Below are 17112 nucleotides of genomic sequence, written 5' to 3' on the forward strand. Positions count from 1 at the left end.
GGATAATTACTATTTTACCCTTTTTGCTTTAAGTGCTCGTTTTTCTTCGTATGCCGTTTCTCCTTCGTTCGGACTCCGAATCATGCGATTCTTGAGTCCATCTTGATTAGTTTTTCGTTGTCCTTCCAGAGGTGTGCTTGGTGGCACCCGAATCTATAATTTTCATAAATGACTATTTTGCCCCTGGGGGCTTATTTGTCATATTTTCGATCTTTTCCTTCCGCATCAGTTCTTGTTGAGTTCCACGACCTCATGGAAGGTCACTTTGACTTCTTAGAGTCTTATTTTTTGTTTTTGCTTTCGCATTCGGATCCATTATCGGATCAACCTTACAGTTCATCACAAAACACGCTATCCTAAAAACCAGGGTCGTCATAGGTGGTATTAGAGCGTCCGGGTTGGAATACCTTGGACGACGAGTTTTGGGTGCATATCATACTCATGTTGTTTTGCTTTGATTTGTCATTTGTATCTTAATAACATGTCTTGTATGATAACATGTTCACATGTTAAGGTGTTTTGAGACATCTATCATTGGTTGAGCATACTTTTGTGTATACATGCTTCCTGATAATGTGTTCTGTGTCACTATCATGTTCTGGTGTGATAACCTGTCTGCGTGCTTCTTGATAACATGTTTGATTTGATAACATGCCTATTTGCTTATGTGGCAACTTGTTTACTACTTGTGTGAATAGATAGTTATGCTATGTTGCATGTTACTTGTTTACTTTATGTCAGGTTTTTGCATTGTCTCTTAGGATTTGTCGTATCCCTTAGATGCGTTCTTGTTTCACGAGTTTCTTCCTCGGAAAGGAGAAATTCATTCTGTGAGGACCCATATAGGGAACCTTCTTGTCTGTTCTGTTGGTTGATGCGAGTGAGGCTCATGTGAGTGTAGACGACTACGATTCATTTCCTTTTCCTTGTTTGGTGGAGTAAGACGTGGGCCAGGGAGGCACCATTTCATTTCCTTTTCCATCGTGGCTTTTAGATCTAAGGCCTTAAGCATAATGGTGTCAGTGTCATTGTTGTTAGAGTTTTGGGATTAGTTAACCCAACTCTCGCAGATGCCTGGTTCCCGCGGTGCTTCTAGTAATGATCATTTTCGACATTGATGTCATCCGTATCAATAGGCTTCTCAGAGTTGACCTGGTTATGGCATGTTATGAATTAGTGCCTTATACCATCATGCTACCTTGCTGACGAGTAAGTGTGGGCGGGTTCTGGTCACTATTCGTACTGCCTTGTCACTCTCTTCTTTCATTGTGTTTGACGTTTTGTTTTCTTGGGATTCTCTCGGTGGTTGACGTTGAGTTAACGTGCCGGTTCGTATGAGGTGTTGTCTCAGTTCATGGTTTTGCGTTCCTTCAGTTGATCTTTAGACTTCAGGATTTGTCCTTCAGTGCATTGTGAGCTGTCCTTTGATTTGACCTTTTGTTCGATCATTATTCTGTTCTCTCAAGTATGTTCCTAATTTCGGGGACGAAATTCATTTCAGGAGGGTAGGTTGTAACGACCCGGTCATTTGCCTCCTTTCTTTTTTCCTGAAATTTTACGAATGAATTTTTTTCGTTTAATTTTCTTTTCTGTGCTCTATTTCGTGTCGGTTAGTGTAATCTCAAGTGCTTGGAATCGGTTCCTAAGACACTTTTCCGTGGTTTGACAACTTCCTTTGAGGATCGAGTCATTTCTGTATTTTCACTTTTCGGACACTATGCGTCTTTCGTCCTTTTCCCTATTTCGTCTTTTTCCCTATTCTGTCTTTTCCCCATTTGTCACATCGTTGGTACAACCTTACTTCTCATGCTCGGAGTTGGTTTTTGACTTCATGTGCCTTCATCTTGAGTGGTTTCCATGAAATACGTATCTTTACTTTTGCAAGAAAGTACTTTGGTTGCTCCCGGTGTGCATAGGGGCATGGATGCAAAGTTCTTTGAAATTATTTTCTTTTCTTGGGGTGCTTTTCGTAAATATCTTTTGAAGATTTTTTATTTCAGGGGTTTTTAAGAAAATATTTTTGGAAGATATTTTCATTCTGGGCCATAAGTGTAGTTTTCACTTTTTGGAGGGGCCATTGTGCAATTAATGAAAGTTATTGCAAAATGTCTTGTTTTGAGTCTGGATCCTCGTACGAGATTCATTTTCACATTTCGTCGAGTTGTGTACTCTTGGAATTTCCTCCTGGTCGATGTTTTCCAGTTTAAGGGTTTTTGGCCCCAGTTTTTGCCAAACTTGTTTTGGGCATAACTTTCTGCTCGGGGCTTGATTTTTGATGCCGTTTTGTCCATTGTTCATATTTTATCATTTTGAATCTTTTTTGTTCACAAAGTTTTGCCATTTGAGGGCGTTTGCTCAAATTTTACTTTTTCGGACCTAGGAGGGCCTATTCGGGGCACTTTTTGAGATTTCTATAAAAGGGGGGTGAGATATTTCATTTTTCATCTTCTCCCCTCTTTGTGCACGACCTGGAGCTCCCATGGCAGCCCAAGGGGTGCTGCCATCTTTTCTCTCCTCTTTTGGTTCACTTTTCCTTGATATAAAGTCTTCGTCCTGAACGTTTGTTGTTCCCCTCGCCGGGCTCTACCTTTCCCCCTTATTAGAATTCAGTTTTGATCATTTCTTAAGTTTGGTTTTGAGTTTAAGTTTTGATTTTCATGGGTCTTCTTGCGGATTCTTGTTCACGGTGTTGTCCCCGACAAAACCTCTCGGTATCGTCGAATTCGGAGCACTTTTATTTTAGTGGGCCTTTGGGATTTTCATCTCAAATTGAGGTAGGAGATGTTCTAGGTTTAAATTTTTGTTATATAGCATGCTTGTGATGCTTATACTACTTGTTTGCATGATTAAATATAAAATCTAGAGATTTTATTATTTATTTTTCTTGTACGGGATCTAATTTTCCCGGTTGCTCATGACTTGGTTTAAACATGTAGCATGATTTTATATTGCCCCTTGATATGCTCATTGTCGTGTATTAAAATTGGAACATTTGAATAAGTATTAAAGATTTTATTTAATATTTATCTTAGGTGAAAGATTAATTCCATGGCCTTAACTAGCTTGAAATTAATATGTGTTAGCATATTATATTAGGCCTTAGCATGTTCTTCAACATATTTGAATTTGAAAGTAATTGGAGGTGTTTTGAAAATTAGTAATTATTAATTAATTTGCCCCGAGTGCACTATTCACTCCTTTTGAATTTCGACTTGATATTTTTGATTTACATGCCATATAGCTTCACATATATTTGATTTAGAATATTCGGTGCGATTTTCAAACCTTTCATTTAATTAAATTCCATGTTTAAGATTTAATCCTCATGGTGATATACAACTTGGAATTGAATTGGGGCATGCTAGAAAATTAAGCTTTGGTGTGGTTGTTCACATATATTAAATTGAGATTAATTGCATGAGAATTACAACCTTTATTCTATATTTAACTTTAGTAAAAGTTCAATTTACATAGGTGTAACTTGCATGAAATAAGCTTGTAATGTGATTTTACATTAGTCCTTGGCATGTTCTCTAAGATATGTTAAATTGAGAGCATTTGGTTAAGTTTGAAAATCTAGAGATTTTAATTAAAAGAATTAATTAAAATCTATTTTGCGGTCCCATTAGCTTAATTAAGGTTTTAACTTGATATTTGTATTGGTCATGACTTGTTTACTAGTATATATTAATTTGGGACTATCAGAAGTTGTTTTAGAACCTTGGGATTTAAATTAGCATGATTTAATTAAAGTTCTACTTTGTTGTTCCAATAACCTAATTGAGTTTTAGAATGGATATAGGTGATGACCATGCCATATTCTTTAATGTGTATTAATTTGAGGTTATTTGGAATTGAATTAGAATCTAGGGAATTTAATTATTTTTTATTTAATTAAATTCTATCGAATTGAGCCATGGATTTAATTGTGTTTGAAAGTCGTTTCTATATCAAAATCCTGGACATGGACTTGTTGTATATTCATTTGGTTATGTTTTGAGCATTGGATAACATAGTTGCTATGTTTATACTCATGAGAATATGTTTTCCTTATTGAATATATTGTTGCCTTGTGTAATGATTTGTACATTTCATATTTAGCATCATTCATGCATAGCGTGTAACGAATCGCACACTAAAGATTTGACATTCATCACATCATATTAGTTGTGGACTTTAAGGATGTATTGTATAGGTTTCCAAATTTGGTTATGCTTGGTAGATAGTTGATTATCTTGCATATTCCTGTTGATATATGCGTTGTTGCACAACTTGTTGATTTTGCAAACTTGGGGATGTCGTTGTTTGGCTATGGCTAGGACGTGGTTCTAGTACGGGGGATAGTCCCTTTATATATAGTCTAGTGCGCACATTGGGAGGTTACCCATGGGCTAGTAACTCTAAAGTAACTATGTTGTCGGTCTGATCTGGCGTGACGTCCGAGTATCCACTTTGTTTGATTTCACATTTCATTTTCAAGTTGATAACTAGATGATGTTGTAACTTGTTGTTTCTTATTTGTCGTTCCATTTTAAGTTATAGGATGTTAACTTTGCAAAATTATGCTTTATGCATTGTATTGGAAGTTCCAATGTTGGTTAAATTGCATCGATATTGAAAATCGTGTTTTAACATTCTAATAAAGCTTAGGATTGATCCTATTGATTTATTTATAACATAGACGTTAGGTGGCATGAACCACTACTGTTATTTTGTGCTTTAGATTCTAAGTTGATGGCTTTGAGAACTTAAACCTTGTTGCATTGTATAACATGCTCTTTTGTTGTTGAATTGCATGGATAATGTGATTCTTGTTAACTTGTATTCAACTATGCTTTTGTTATGTTGTATGGATTACTTTAGACCTAGTTCAATTGTATTGAAAATGCAATTCATGTTAATATATGCTCAAGCATTCTTTCTGTCGTGTTCTTTAGATTATCCCAACCATGATTCGTTTCATACACTTATGTATATCATGATTCTTGTTGCTTAGACTCTAAGGTAGCTTAGGATGCTCCCCGAGTCTCATTTGGACATAGACGTTAGGTGGCATGAGCCCCTTTAACATGTTTCACCTTAAGGTGATAAATTTGTAAAATGCTAGGTCGATGCATGCTCATCTCCTACGAGTAGCTTTATGTTACTCACCCCTACGATACTGGGGCATTTTTCAGGTATGAAGACTTGGTTCGTGAAGCCTGACCTTCCTTGGATGTCGAGTAGCTTTCAAGTTTCCATTTCATGCAAATGTTAGCATGAAATGCCATTTTGTAGACTTATATGTCAAAATATGTATATTTGATTCCATGTATGTAATGTGTACTTAAGTACACTCCTTTCAATGTATTTGATATGTATGAGATGAGGCCGTAGGCCAATGACATGTATATTGTATTTTATGCAACTTTTTAACTTCATGAAATATTGTGAAAATCTTGAAAAATCGCAAGTCATTCCTTCACCACGGTTGCATCAGGTGTGGGAATTCCATTTTCATTCTTTTATAGGGTCTTATTAATCTTGTATGAAGTGTGGCCAAGGGCCAAACGGTCATTTGATCCTGTTTTGCATTTTTGGATTCCATATTTTCCATTCCAAGTCCATTTTTGACTTTTTGCCCGTTGGGGGGTCGGATTTTGCATTGGCTATATTTTTAAGCCATGGACCATTGTAGCGTGTCTAAATAGGTAAGTTACGTTTGCGTGCATAGTCGTTTCCGGGCAAAACCTCATCGTTTGTGTTTTGAGCCTCTTGTGAATTCATTTCGCATTTTTTTTGCATATTCTGATCTAGGAGCATTATGGACCTTTCACCTCAGATTTATTTTCTTCTTTCAACATGGTCGCTTAGAAAACGTGATTTTAGGGGGGGTTTCTTTTTCGTGTTTTTCCAGAAAAGGTCGTCTTGGTACCAGAAATCCCTCGTGAAGTTTCAGCTTCCAGTTTTCATTTAGCAGCTTTAGGACCCTCTTATTCAGTTCTGATCCAGGGGCATTTTAGGGATTTCACGGTGAGTTTTTTTCGATTCCGTCCACGCTGTCAGGTAGAAAACTCAATTTTTTGGGGGGTTTCTTCTTCGTATTTTTCTAGAAAAACTCGTCTTGACCTCCGTTTCAAGCCTCAGTTCTGGGCAGATCAAAAAAAATGTAGCAACAGCCAAGGGCTGCCACCAGCCATGTCCTTGGGCGCCGGCATGCATGCCGGTGGGCTCGCGCATGGGCGCCGTGTGCGCCATGGCCCCTCGTCGGGCCACCGCGACGTCAATTCTTCTTTTGGGCTTTTCTCCTTCGTCCGGACTCCGATTCAAGTGAATTTTTTTTTGAACTTGACTAATTTTTCACTGTCTTTCCAACGGTGTGCTCGGTTACACCCAGTTCTTCCTGGATAATTACCATTTTACCCTTTTTGCTTTAAGTGCTCGTTTTTCTTTGTTATGTCATTTCTCCTTCGTTCGGACTTCGAATCATGCGATTCTTGAGTCCATCTTGATTAGTTTTTCGTTGTCCTTCCAGTGGTATGCTCGGTGGCACCCGAATCTACAATTTTTAGAAATGACTATTTTGCCCCTGGGGGCTTATTTGTCATATTTTTGATATTTTGCTTCCGCATCAGTTCTTGTTGAGTTCCACGACCTCATGGAAGGTCACTTTGACTTTTTAGAGTCTTGTTTTCTGTTTTCGCTTCCGCATTCGGATCCGTTATCGGATCATCCTTACAGTTCATCACAGGACACGCTGGCCTAAAAACCAGGGTCGTCACAGGTGGTATCAGAGCGTCAGGGTTCGAATACCTTGGACGACGGGTTTTGAGTGCATATCATGCTCATCTTGTTTTGCTTTGATTTGTCATTTGTATCTTGATAACATGTCTTGTATGATAACATGTTCACATGTTCAGGTGTTTTGAGACATCTATCATTGGTTGAGCATACTTTTGTGTATACATGCTTCCTGATAACATGTTCTGTGTCACTATCATGTTCTGGTGTGATAACCTGTCTGCGTGCTTCTTGATAACATGTTTGATTTGATAACATGCCTATTTGCTTTTGTGGCAACTTGTTTACTACTTGTGTGAGTAGATAGTTATGCTATGTTGCATGCTACTTGTTTACTTTATGTCAGGTTTTTGCATTGTCTCTTAGGATTTGTCGTATCCCTTGGATGCGTTCTTGTTTCACGAGTTTCTTCCTTGGATAGGAGAAATTCATTCTGTGAGGACCCATGTAGGGAACCTTATTGTCTGTTCTGTTGGTTGATGCGAGTGAGGCTCATGTGAGCGTAAACGACTACGATTCATTTCCTTTTCCTTGTCTGGTGGAGTGAGACGTGGGCCAGGGAGGCACCATTTCATTTCTTTTTCCATCGTGGCTTTTAGATCTAAGGCCTTAAGCATAATGGTGCCAGTGTCATTGTTGTCAGAGTTTTGGGATTAGCTACCCCAACTCTCGCAGATGCCTGGTTCCCGCGGTGCTTCTGGTAATGATCATTTTTGACATTGATGTCATCCGTATCAGTAGGTTTCTCAGAGTTGACCTGGTTGGGGCATGTTATGAACTAGTGCCTTATACCGTCATGCTACCTTGCTAACGAGTAAGTGTGGGCGGGTTCTGGTCACTGTTCGTACTGCCTTGTCACTCACTTCTTTCACTGTGTTTGACGTTTTGTTTTCTTGGGATTCTCTCAATGGTTGACGTTGAGTTAACGTGCCGGTTCGTATGAGGTGTTGTCTCTGGTCATGGTTTCACGTTCCTTCAGTTGATCTTTAGACTTCAGGATTTGTCCTTCAGTACATTGTGAGCTGTCCTTTGATTTGACCTTTTGTTCGGTCATTATTCTGTTCTCTCTGGTATGTTCTTAATTTCGGGGACGAAATTCCTTTAAGGAGGGTAGGTTGTAACGACCCGGTCATTTGCCTCCTTTCCTTTTTCCTGAAATTTTACGAATGAATTTTTTTCGTTTGATTTTCTTTTCTGAGCTCTATTTCGTATCACTTAGTGTCATCTCAAGTGCTCGGAATTGGTTCCTGAGACTCTTTTCCGTGGATTGACAACTTCCTTTGAGGACCGAGTCATTTCTGCATTTTCACTTTTCGGACACTATGCGTCTTTCGTCCTTTTCCCTATTTCGTCTTTTTCCCTATTCTATCTTTTCCCCATTTGTCACATTGTTGGCATAACCTCACTCCTCATGCTCGGAGTTGGTTTTTGACTTCATGTGCCTTCATCTTGAGTGGTTTCCACGATATACGTATCTTTACTTTTACAAGAAAGTACTTTAGTTGCTCCCGGTGTCCATAGGGGCATCGATGCAAAGTTCTTTGAAATTATTTTTTTTTCTTGGGGTGTTTTTTCGTAAATATCTTTTGAAGATATTTTATTTCTGGGGTTTTTAAGAAAATATTTTTGGAAGATATTTTCATTCTGGGCCATAAGTGTAGTTTTCACTTTTTGGAGGGGCCATTGTGCAATTAATGAAAGTTATTGCAAAATGTCTTGTTTTGAGCCTGGATCCTCGTATAGGATTCACTTTTAGATTTCGTCGAGTTGTGTACTCTTGGAATTTCCTCCTGGTCTATGTTTTCCAGTTTCAGGGTTTCTGGCCCTAGTTTTCGCCAAACTTGTTTTGGGCATAACTTTCTGCTCGGGACTCAGTTTTTGATGTCGTTTCTTCCATTGTTCATATTTTATCATTTTGAATCTTTTTCATTCATAAAGTTTTGCCATTTGAGTGCGTCTGCTCAAATTTTACTTTTTCGGACCCAGCAGGGCCCGTTCGGGGCACTTTTTGAGATTTCTATAAAAGGGGGGTGAGATATTTCATTTTTTATCTTCTGCCCTCTTCATGCGCGACCTGGCGCTCCTATGGCAGCCCAAGGGGTGCTGCCATCTTCTCTCTCCTCTTTTGGTTCACTTTTCCTTGATGGAAAGTCTTCGGCCTTAACGTTTGTTGTTCCCCTCGCCGTGCTCTACCTTTCTCCCTTATTAGAATTCAGTTTTGACCATTTCTTGAGTTTGGTTTTGAGGTCAAGTTATGATTTTCATGGGGCTTCTTGCGGATTCTTGTTCACGGTGTTGTCCCCGACAAAACCTCTCGGTATTGTCGAATTCGGAGCACTTTTATTTTGGTTGGCCTTTTGGATTTTCATCTCAAATTGAGGTAGGAGATGTTCTAGGTTTAAATTCTTGTTATATGATAAGCGCCGAATATTGTATATTCAAGCGCCCTAAATTACATTAACAAAGTCCAGTTATTAATTATTTATTGTAGATTAACTCCATTTGCATGTTTTTATGCATTTTCAGGTTGAAGTGCAAAAAGGAAGCAAAAAAATGAGGCCTTGTGGAATTTTGAACAAAAAGGATGCCATTTCTGATTTTCTGGCAGCGGTGATCCTGACTTTTGTCGCCATTTTTCGACCTAGCGAACTCAAGAACTCGACTTCCATCATAACATGAAAGATTTAGATCTCTGAATCAGCTTTCCAAATCTTCAAGTGGTTCATCATTCGGAGTTCGGAGCAGAGAGTTATGATCTTCACAACAGAGGTGCGCAGAACTGCCTAGCAGCACTGATGTACTGCCTTTCTCCCCATTTTCGACCAACCAGACTTGAGAATTGGGTCTTCATCAAAACATGAAGTTTTTAAATCACTGAATCAGCTCTCCAAATCTTCAAACAGATCGTCATTCGGAGTTCGGGGCACAAAGTTATAGCAGTTTTTCCAAAATAGGTCAGCGATGAGCAAGAGGAGCATATTGCACATTGCACTAAGTTAGAGTGCTCGAGATCACCAAGCGTGTGCTCGAAAATCAGGCAGAATGCCCTTCGGAAATGGCTCATTTCAGCCCACTTGCACATTGGTTTCCTCAATGCCATCTTCCTTCTTTATGAAGTGGTTGGAGGTGTTCCTTGGAGGAGAGAGGGTATTGTTGGAGCATAAAAGGCTACCCAAAGGCCACATATATGAAAAAGCTTCATCTTTAGCAAGATAGAGGAGAGAGAAGAGAGCAAGGAGAAGGGTGTTCTTGAGTGCTACAGTAGGAGCTCGAAAATGGAGATGAGGATGATGCTTCTTCCTTCTTCTAGCTCACCAATGGGCAACTAAACCTCATCTAGGGAGGTGATGAAACCCCTCCCTTGTAAGCATGTGTTAGTATAGTTTATTTTTGGGGATTACAATGTATTTTTGATAGTCTTTCCATGATCAAGAGCCTCATTTTTGTTGTAATGAATGTTGAATGTTTTAAATGATTATTGTGAGTTATTCATCTTGTCTTGGATGGTTGCTTTTCTTAATCATATTGCTTGCGCTTCCATGGTGACAATGGAAGTTAGATCATGGAATGGTTTTAATGGCATGGAGTTGGAGAACCTAGATAGTTCATGGCTTAGGGTTTCCCTTTGATGGGCTATACTTGATTCTTAGCTTTAGGTGCATTCACCATTTAAATTAGGGCTTGATAATCCTTGGCTTAGTAAGCATGTTCTAAGCTACATTTTAGTTTAGGTAGTTGATCATGTGAACCTTTGATGGTTTATTCTTGCCTTTCTATTTAAATGAACTTCTTAAGGATATTATAGCAACCTAGTATTGTTATGTATCATGACTATCATATATGTTGTTTTCCCCTTAAATTAATCTTAACCTAGCATGTGTATAGGGATGGAGGTGGATTCATTTCCCTAGCCTTCTTTACTTGTACTTCACTCCCTTGAATTCTTGCAAATTATTGTTTTATGCACTTTTAATTTCCTAGCTTAAGTGACATCCAACAAAACCTCTATAAACCCTTCATCATTCTAAGAATGATTCTAGACATTTAGGTTGTATTAGACTAGCGCAGTCCCTGTGGTTCGACTTACCCGACCAATAGCCCTATTTTACAATGATTCGTGCTATTGCGAAGGTTGATGTTAATTGAACAACCGATCAATTTTTGGCGCCGTTGCCGGGGACTGCAAACGGTTTAGCAACCGAAGTTTCTAGGGTTAAATTTAGTTTGATTGTGAATATTGTGTCTTGTGAATATTCCTTGTGTGTTTTGACCACCTTTGTGTTTTAAGTGTTGTAAGATTCTAGGGACTCGAAGCTCGCCGTGGGAATGCTAGCAAATTGTAAGTCTAGAGGACCCCAGGTAAGTCTCGTGACTTCTAGTTTCGAGTTGTGAATATTGTGCATGTGTTAAATTTAGTTTTAGTTTAGTTGTGAAGCCCTTGTTGAGGCTCTTATCCTGTTTAAATTTTGTGTTAAAGCATCGGTCCTTGTCGTGGCCATTTACATTTTCCGTCTTGATAATTGAGGAGAAAGGGAACATCGTATGTGGAGTTGTGGTTGATGAATTACTTTGTTGAGTTTATGCTTTATTGTTGATGTTCGGTCATAGGTCACTTTCCTTACCCACAATCGATTCGCCCATTGATATCAATTCTCTTGAAAGAACTCTTAGACGGAACCTTAGGGAACCCACTCTTACAAGGGACCTTGAAACTGAATTCAATATAATGGGGGATAACGTAGGAAATCCGGGGAATGAAAGGGCTGAAATTCCTAATATCGAGCCAATGACTCTTAGAGATCATTTCATCCCTACCACCTATGCTTCTCCATCTTGCATAGTGATGCCAAACATCGATGCAGCTCAATATGAGATCAAGTCTAGTACCATTCAAATGCTTCCATCATTTCATGGCTTTGATAATGAAGATCCATACAAGCATCTTGATGAGTTCCTTGAAATCTGTTCAACCATCCGGTTGAGAGGTTTTCCGGACAATGCACTTCATCTCCATCTCTTCCCATTCTCCCTAAAGGATAGGGCAAAATATTGGTTGAACTCCCTCGCTCCCAACTCTATTACTTCTTGGGCTCAATTGCAACAAGAATTTCTTAAGAAGTATTATCCGGTGAGTAAAACCAACCAAATGAGGCGTTCCATTCTAAGCTTTTCTCAAGTTGATGGAGAACAACTCCACGAGACTTGGGAAAGGTTACAAGATCTTCTTCGGAAGTGTCCTCATCATTTGATCCCAAAATGGCAATTAGTGCAAGCTTTCTATGCTGGCTTGACCGAAACCCATAGATTCATGGTTGATTCTTCTTGTGGTGGGATGTTCATGTCCAAGAATGCGGATGAGGCTTGGACCTTACTTGAGAATTTAAGTGAAAATTCACTTCAACACAATTCTCGTAGGGCTCCGACCGCAACCACTCCAAACAACACCAACCCTTGTCAACCAAAGTCAATAAGGGAGGAATCATCTCAAGTGGATGCCATCGCTCATAAATTCTATCAATTGATGGCACCACATCTTCCTCCTTCATTGTCTCAAAATTCGGCAAGTTCAGTTTGTGCTTTATGTACTAGTCCATTCCATCTCTCGGAAGATTGCCCCACATCGGAGCAATTTCCTAGTCCCAACCAAGAGCAAGCTAATGCCATGTTCTCGCGGCCCGGGAACAATCCATATTCCAACACCTACAATCCGGGTTGGCGTGATCATCCGAATTTCTCATGGCGGCAACAAGCCCCACAGAATTCCCAATTCCAAAACCAAGGGCGGCAAAATCAGCCCTCTTCTCAATATCAAGGTAGACCTTTCCAAGCCTCTTCAAGCTACCGTCCTCCTTACAATCCAAATGTCTCCAATCAACCTCCTGTGTGTCCAACTGACGAGATAGTAGCTGCAAACAAGCAAATGATGGAATCATTAAATAAGCAAATAATGGATGCCAACAAGCAACTCTTGACATCCTTGCAGCCTACTCTCCAAATGGTTCACTCTCATACTCAATCCATAGCTAATCTCGAAAATCAAGTGGGCCAAATAGCTAACTCGGTGAATCAATTGCTTCAAAAGGACAAGGGCAAGCTTCCCTCTCAACCTTTTGAAAATCCTAGAGGAATGCATGTGATTGACGAAACCCCTCCTCCGAGTGGGCCGACTCATGAACAAGTTCAAGCTATCACCACCCTTCGGAGTGGTAGAGTGGTGGACAACAAGGTCGATGGAGACAAAAGTGAAGAAGTTTCGCCGTTGAAAAATCCAAATTCAAGCTCTTCTAATCCAAATTCTTGTCCCAATACCATTCACGGATATCCCACACATGTCTCCCCAAATGTGGAAACTACTTATGAGCCAAAAGCTCCGTTTCCTCAACGTCTTCAAGAGTCGACACACTTTGGGAACAAGAATTGTAAAATTCAAGACATGTGGGAAGTCTTCAAGCAAGTGAAGATTAACTTGCCCCTGTTGGATGCTATCAAGCAAATCCCCCCCTATGCAAAATTTCTCAAAGATTTGTGCACTCAAAAGCGCACTTCTAAAAATCATTTGCCAAAAAAAGTGAGGTTGACTGAAAATGTTAGTGCTATTATTCAGCACAGCACTCCCCCGAAGTATAAGGATCCGGGTGCCCCCACAATCTCGTGCGTCATTGGTGACAGCAAAATCGAGAGGGCCCTCCTTGACTTAGGAGCTAGTGTGAATTTAATTCCATACTCGGTCTACCTACAACTTGGTTTGGGCGATCTTAAGCCGACTTCTGTGGTTTTGCAACTTGCCGATAGATCGGTCAAGCATCCACGAGGTATTCTTGAGGACGTCATCATCAAAGTGGACAAATTCTACTTCCCGGTAGATTTTGTGGTTCTTGATACGGAACCAGTCCATGACCCAAAAAAGCACATTCCCGTGATCCTTGGTAGACCATTTTTAGCTACGGCTAATGCATCAATTAATTGCCGAACCGGGGTGATGGACATTGCTTTTGGAAACATGCAAGTCAAACTCCACATCTTTCATGCAACTCAACATCCCTCCAATGAGGATGATTGTTTTGTTGTGGATGTCATTGATGAAGTGGTCGAAGAATCTCTCCCCTTCATCCTAAGCAAAGATCCCCTTGAAACTTGCATGTCTCATTTTGACTTCTCAAACTTTGATGTTGATCAAGCCATTCAAGAAGTCAATTCCTTGCTTGATATTAATGCTATCATGGATGTACCTCCTTGGAAAATTCCAAAAGAACCACTTCCCCAACTTTCCACCACTCCTCCGGTCCCATCATTGTTATCTCCGCCACAACTTGAGCTTAAGCCGCTCCCGGCCCATCTCAAGTATGTGTTCCTTGGTCCAAAGCAAACCCTTCCGGTCATTATTGCCTCGGACCTTCAAAAAGACCAAGAGACCAACCTTTTAGAGGTGCTCCAAGAGCATAAAGAAGCTATTGGTTGGACAGTGGCAGATTTGAAAGGAATTGACCCCTCCATTTGTATGCATCGCATTCATATGGAGGATGACGAAAAGCCTACTAGAGAGGTCCAGCGCCGGTTAAATCCAAACATGAAGGAAGTGGTCATGAAAGAGGTGATCAAATTGCTAGATGCGGGAATCATCTATCCTATCTCTGATAGCAAGTGGGTGAGCCCCACACAAGTTGTCCCCAAGAAATCCGGGCTCACCGTTGTTGAAAATTCAGCGGGCGAGCTCGTGCCACAACGAACCACCACCGGGTGGCGTGTGTGCATTGACTATCATAAACTCAACTCATCAACTAGGAAGGATCATTTCCCACTCCCATTTATTGATCAAATCCTAGAAAGGTTAGCCGGCCAAAGCTTCTATTGTTTCCTTGATGGTTATTCCGGCTATAACCAAGTGGCCATCGCCCCCCAAGATCAAGAGAAAACAACATTCACATGTCCCTTTGGTACTTTTGCCTATCGACGCATGCCTTTTGGTCTATGTAATGCACCGGCAACGTTCCAAAGGTGCATGATGTCCATATTCTCCGATATGGTTGAAAGGTTCTTGGAAGTTTTCATGGATGACTTTTCCGTATTTGGCTCCTCCTTTGACTCGTGTCTCAAAAATTTATCTCTTGTGCTCCAAAGATGCAAAGAGACGAATCTCATTCTAAGTTGGGAGAAAAGCCACTTTATGGTCCAAGAAGGCATTGTTTTAGGACATGTCATTTCTAAGCGGGGAATCGAGGTAGACAAGGCAAAAGTTGAGTTAATCTCTAATCTTCCTCCTCCGACTTCCGTCCGTCAAATCCGTTCTTTTCTTGGCCATGCCGGATTCTATCGTCGCTTCATCAAAGATTTTAGCAAAATCTCACGGCCCTTGTGTAATCTCTTAGCCAAGGATGTTCCGTTCAATTTTGATGACGCTTGCATGGAAGCTTTCATCAAACTTCGCATTCTCCTCTCCTCTGCCCCGATCATGAAACCCCCTAATTGGTCTCTTCCCTTTGAGATCATGTGTGATGCATCCGACTATGCATTAGGGGCGGTTTTGGGCCAACGTGTGGATAAACTTCCGCATGTCATTTATTATGCTAGCAAAACTCTCTGCAATGCCCAATTGAACTACACCACCACTGAAAAAGAATTGCTAGCTGTGGTGTACGCCTTGGATAAATTTCGCTCCTATCTTCTTGGCTCCAAGGTCATCGTCTTTTCAGATCATGCCGCTCTTAGGCATTTGGTAGCGAAAAAAGAGACAAAACCCCGCTTAATTCGATGGATCCTCTTACTTCAAGAGTTTGACATTGACATCCGGGACAAAAAAGGGACCGACAATGTTGTCGCCGATCATCTCTCTCGCTTACTTATTGAGAAATCTTCAGAATTTGCAGCCATCCGTGATTCCTTTCCGGATGAGCAACTTCTTCAAGTTTCACATTTTACTCTTCCGTGGTTTGCGGATATTGTCAATTATCTTGCGGTTGGCAAAATTCCAGCTCATTGGTCCAAACAAGAGAGGGACCGGTTTTTCTCCCAAGTCAAGCATTTCTTTTGGGAAGATCCGGAATTATTCAAGTATTGCCCGGACCAAATCATCCGGCGATGTATTCCTGAAACCGAGGCCACAAGCATTTTAAATTTTTGCCATACTCTTGCTTGTGGAGGCCATTTCAGTGCCAAAAAGACCGCTAACAAAATCCTTCAAAGCGGATTCTTTTGGCCTACCTTGTTCCGGGATGCATACAATTTTTGCAAATCGTGTGAACGATGTCAAAAACTTGGATCCATGTCCCGAAGAGACATGATGCCCCTCACCAACATTTTAATTGTTGAAATTTTTGATGTGTGGGGGATTGACTTCATGGGACCATTTCCATCTTCTTATGGCTATGAGTACATCCTTGTAGCGGTGGATTATGTGTCTAAATGGGTTGAAGCCGCGGCTACCAAAACCGATGATCATAAAGTCGTGATCCATTTCATTCAATCTCACATGTTTAGTCGTTTTGGTACACCCCGAGCAATCATTAGTGATGGCGGATCTCATTTCCGAAATCGTTATCTCAAATCCGTCCTTGCTAAGTATTCAGTCATTCATAAGGTTGCTACACCTTACCACCCTCAAACGAGTGGTCAAGTAGAGATTTCTAACCGGGAGATTAAGCACATTTTAGAAAAAACGGTTAGACCGGACCGCAAAGATTGGTCATTACGGCTAAACGATGCACTTTGGGCTTACCGGACAGCTTATAAGACACCCATTGGCATGTCACCATATCAACTTGTCTTTGGCAAAGCATGTCATCTCCCGGTAGAATTAGAGCACCGTGCTTATTGGGCCGTAAAAAGGTTCAATTTTGATCTCAAACAAGCCGGCTCTAATCGTGCGTTGCAATTAAATGAACTTGAGGAATTGCGTAATGACGCGTATGAAAATGCAAAAATTTACAAGGCAAAGACTAAAGCTTTTCACGACAAACACATCGTCAAAAAGTCTTTTGCCCCGGGACAAAAGGTCTGGCTTTTCAATTCCCACTTGAAACTCTTTCCCGGTAAACTCCGGTCAAGATGGGATGGTCCATACATTGTCACTACCGTCTTTCCTCATGGAGCAATCGAACTTCATGATCCTGCAAGTGGATCACTCTTCAAGGTAAATGGCCAAAGGCTTAAGCCTTGCATTGACAGCACAATTCTAACCCGAAAAGTTGAGGAAGTCCCCTTGACGGATCCCATTTATGAGGAGTAGTGCCTGCTCTAGCTTGGTCTAGCTATCGACATTAAATTTAGCAAAGCAAGGGAATAAATTCTTTCGATGTTCCAAGCTTCCTTCTCTTTGAAATTGCTCGTGCCTTACAA

At 40.5% G+C, this 17112-nt stretch overlaps 1 protein-coding gene across 1 annotated transcript; it reads left to right on the forward strand.

The window, feature by feature from the left end:
* Positions 1-13213: 13213 nt before the first annotated feature.
* LOC132287744 (uncharacterized) lies at positions 13214-16612 on the forward strand (the record flags this gene model as incomplete). The annotated part of the gene is made up of 3 exons (XM_059789804.1): positions 13214-14191; positions 15737-15873; positions 16486-16612. Coding segments are annotated over exons 1-3 (1242 nt in total), but the record flags the coding sequence as incomplete, so codon positions are not given.
* Positions 16613-17112: the final 500 nt, after the last annotated feature.

Source organism: Cornus florida, unplaced genomic scaffold (genome assembly GCF_030987335.1).
Source record: "Cornus florida cultivar Cherokee Brave unplaced genomic scaffold, ASM3098733v1 CherokeeBrave_3.0.0_Hap2_Chr02, whole genome shotgun sequence".
Taxonomy (NCBI): domain Eukaryota; kingdom Viridiplantae; phylum Streptophyta; class Magnoliopsida; order Cornales; family Cornaceae; genus Cornus; species Cornus florida.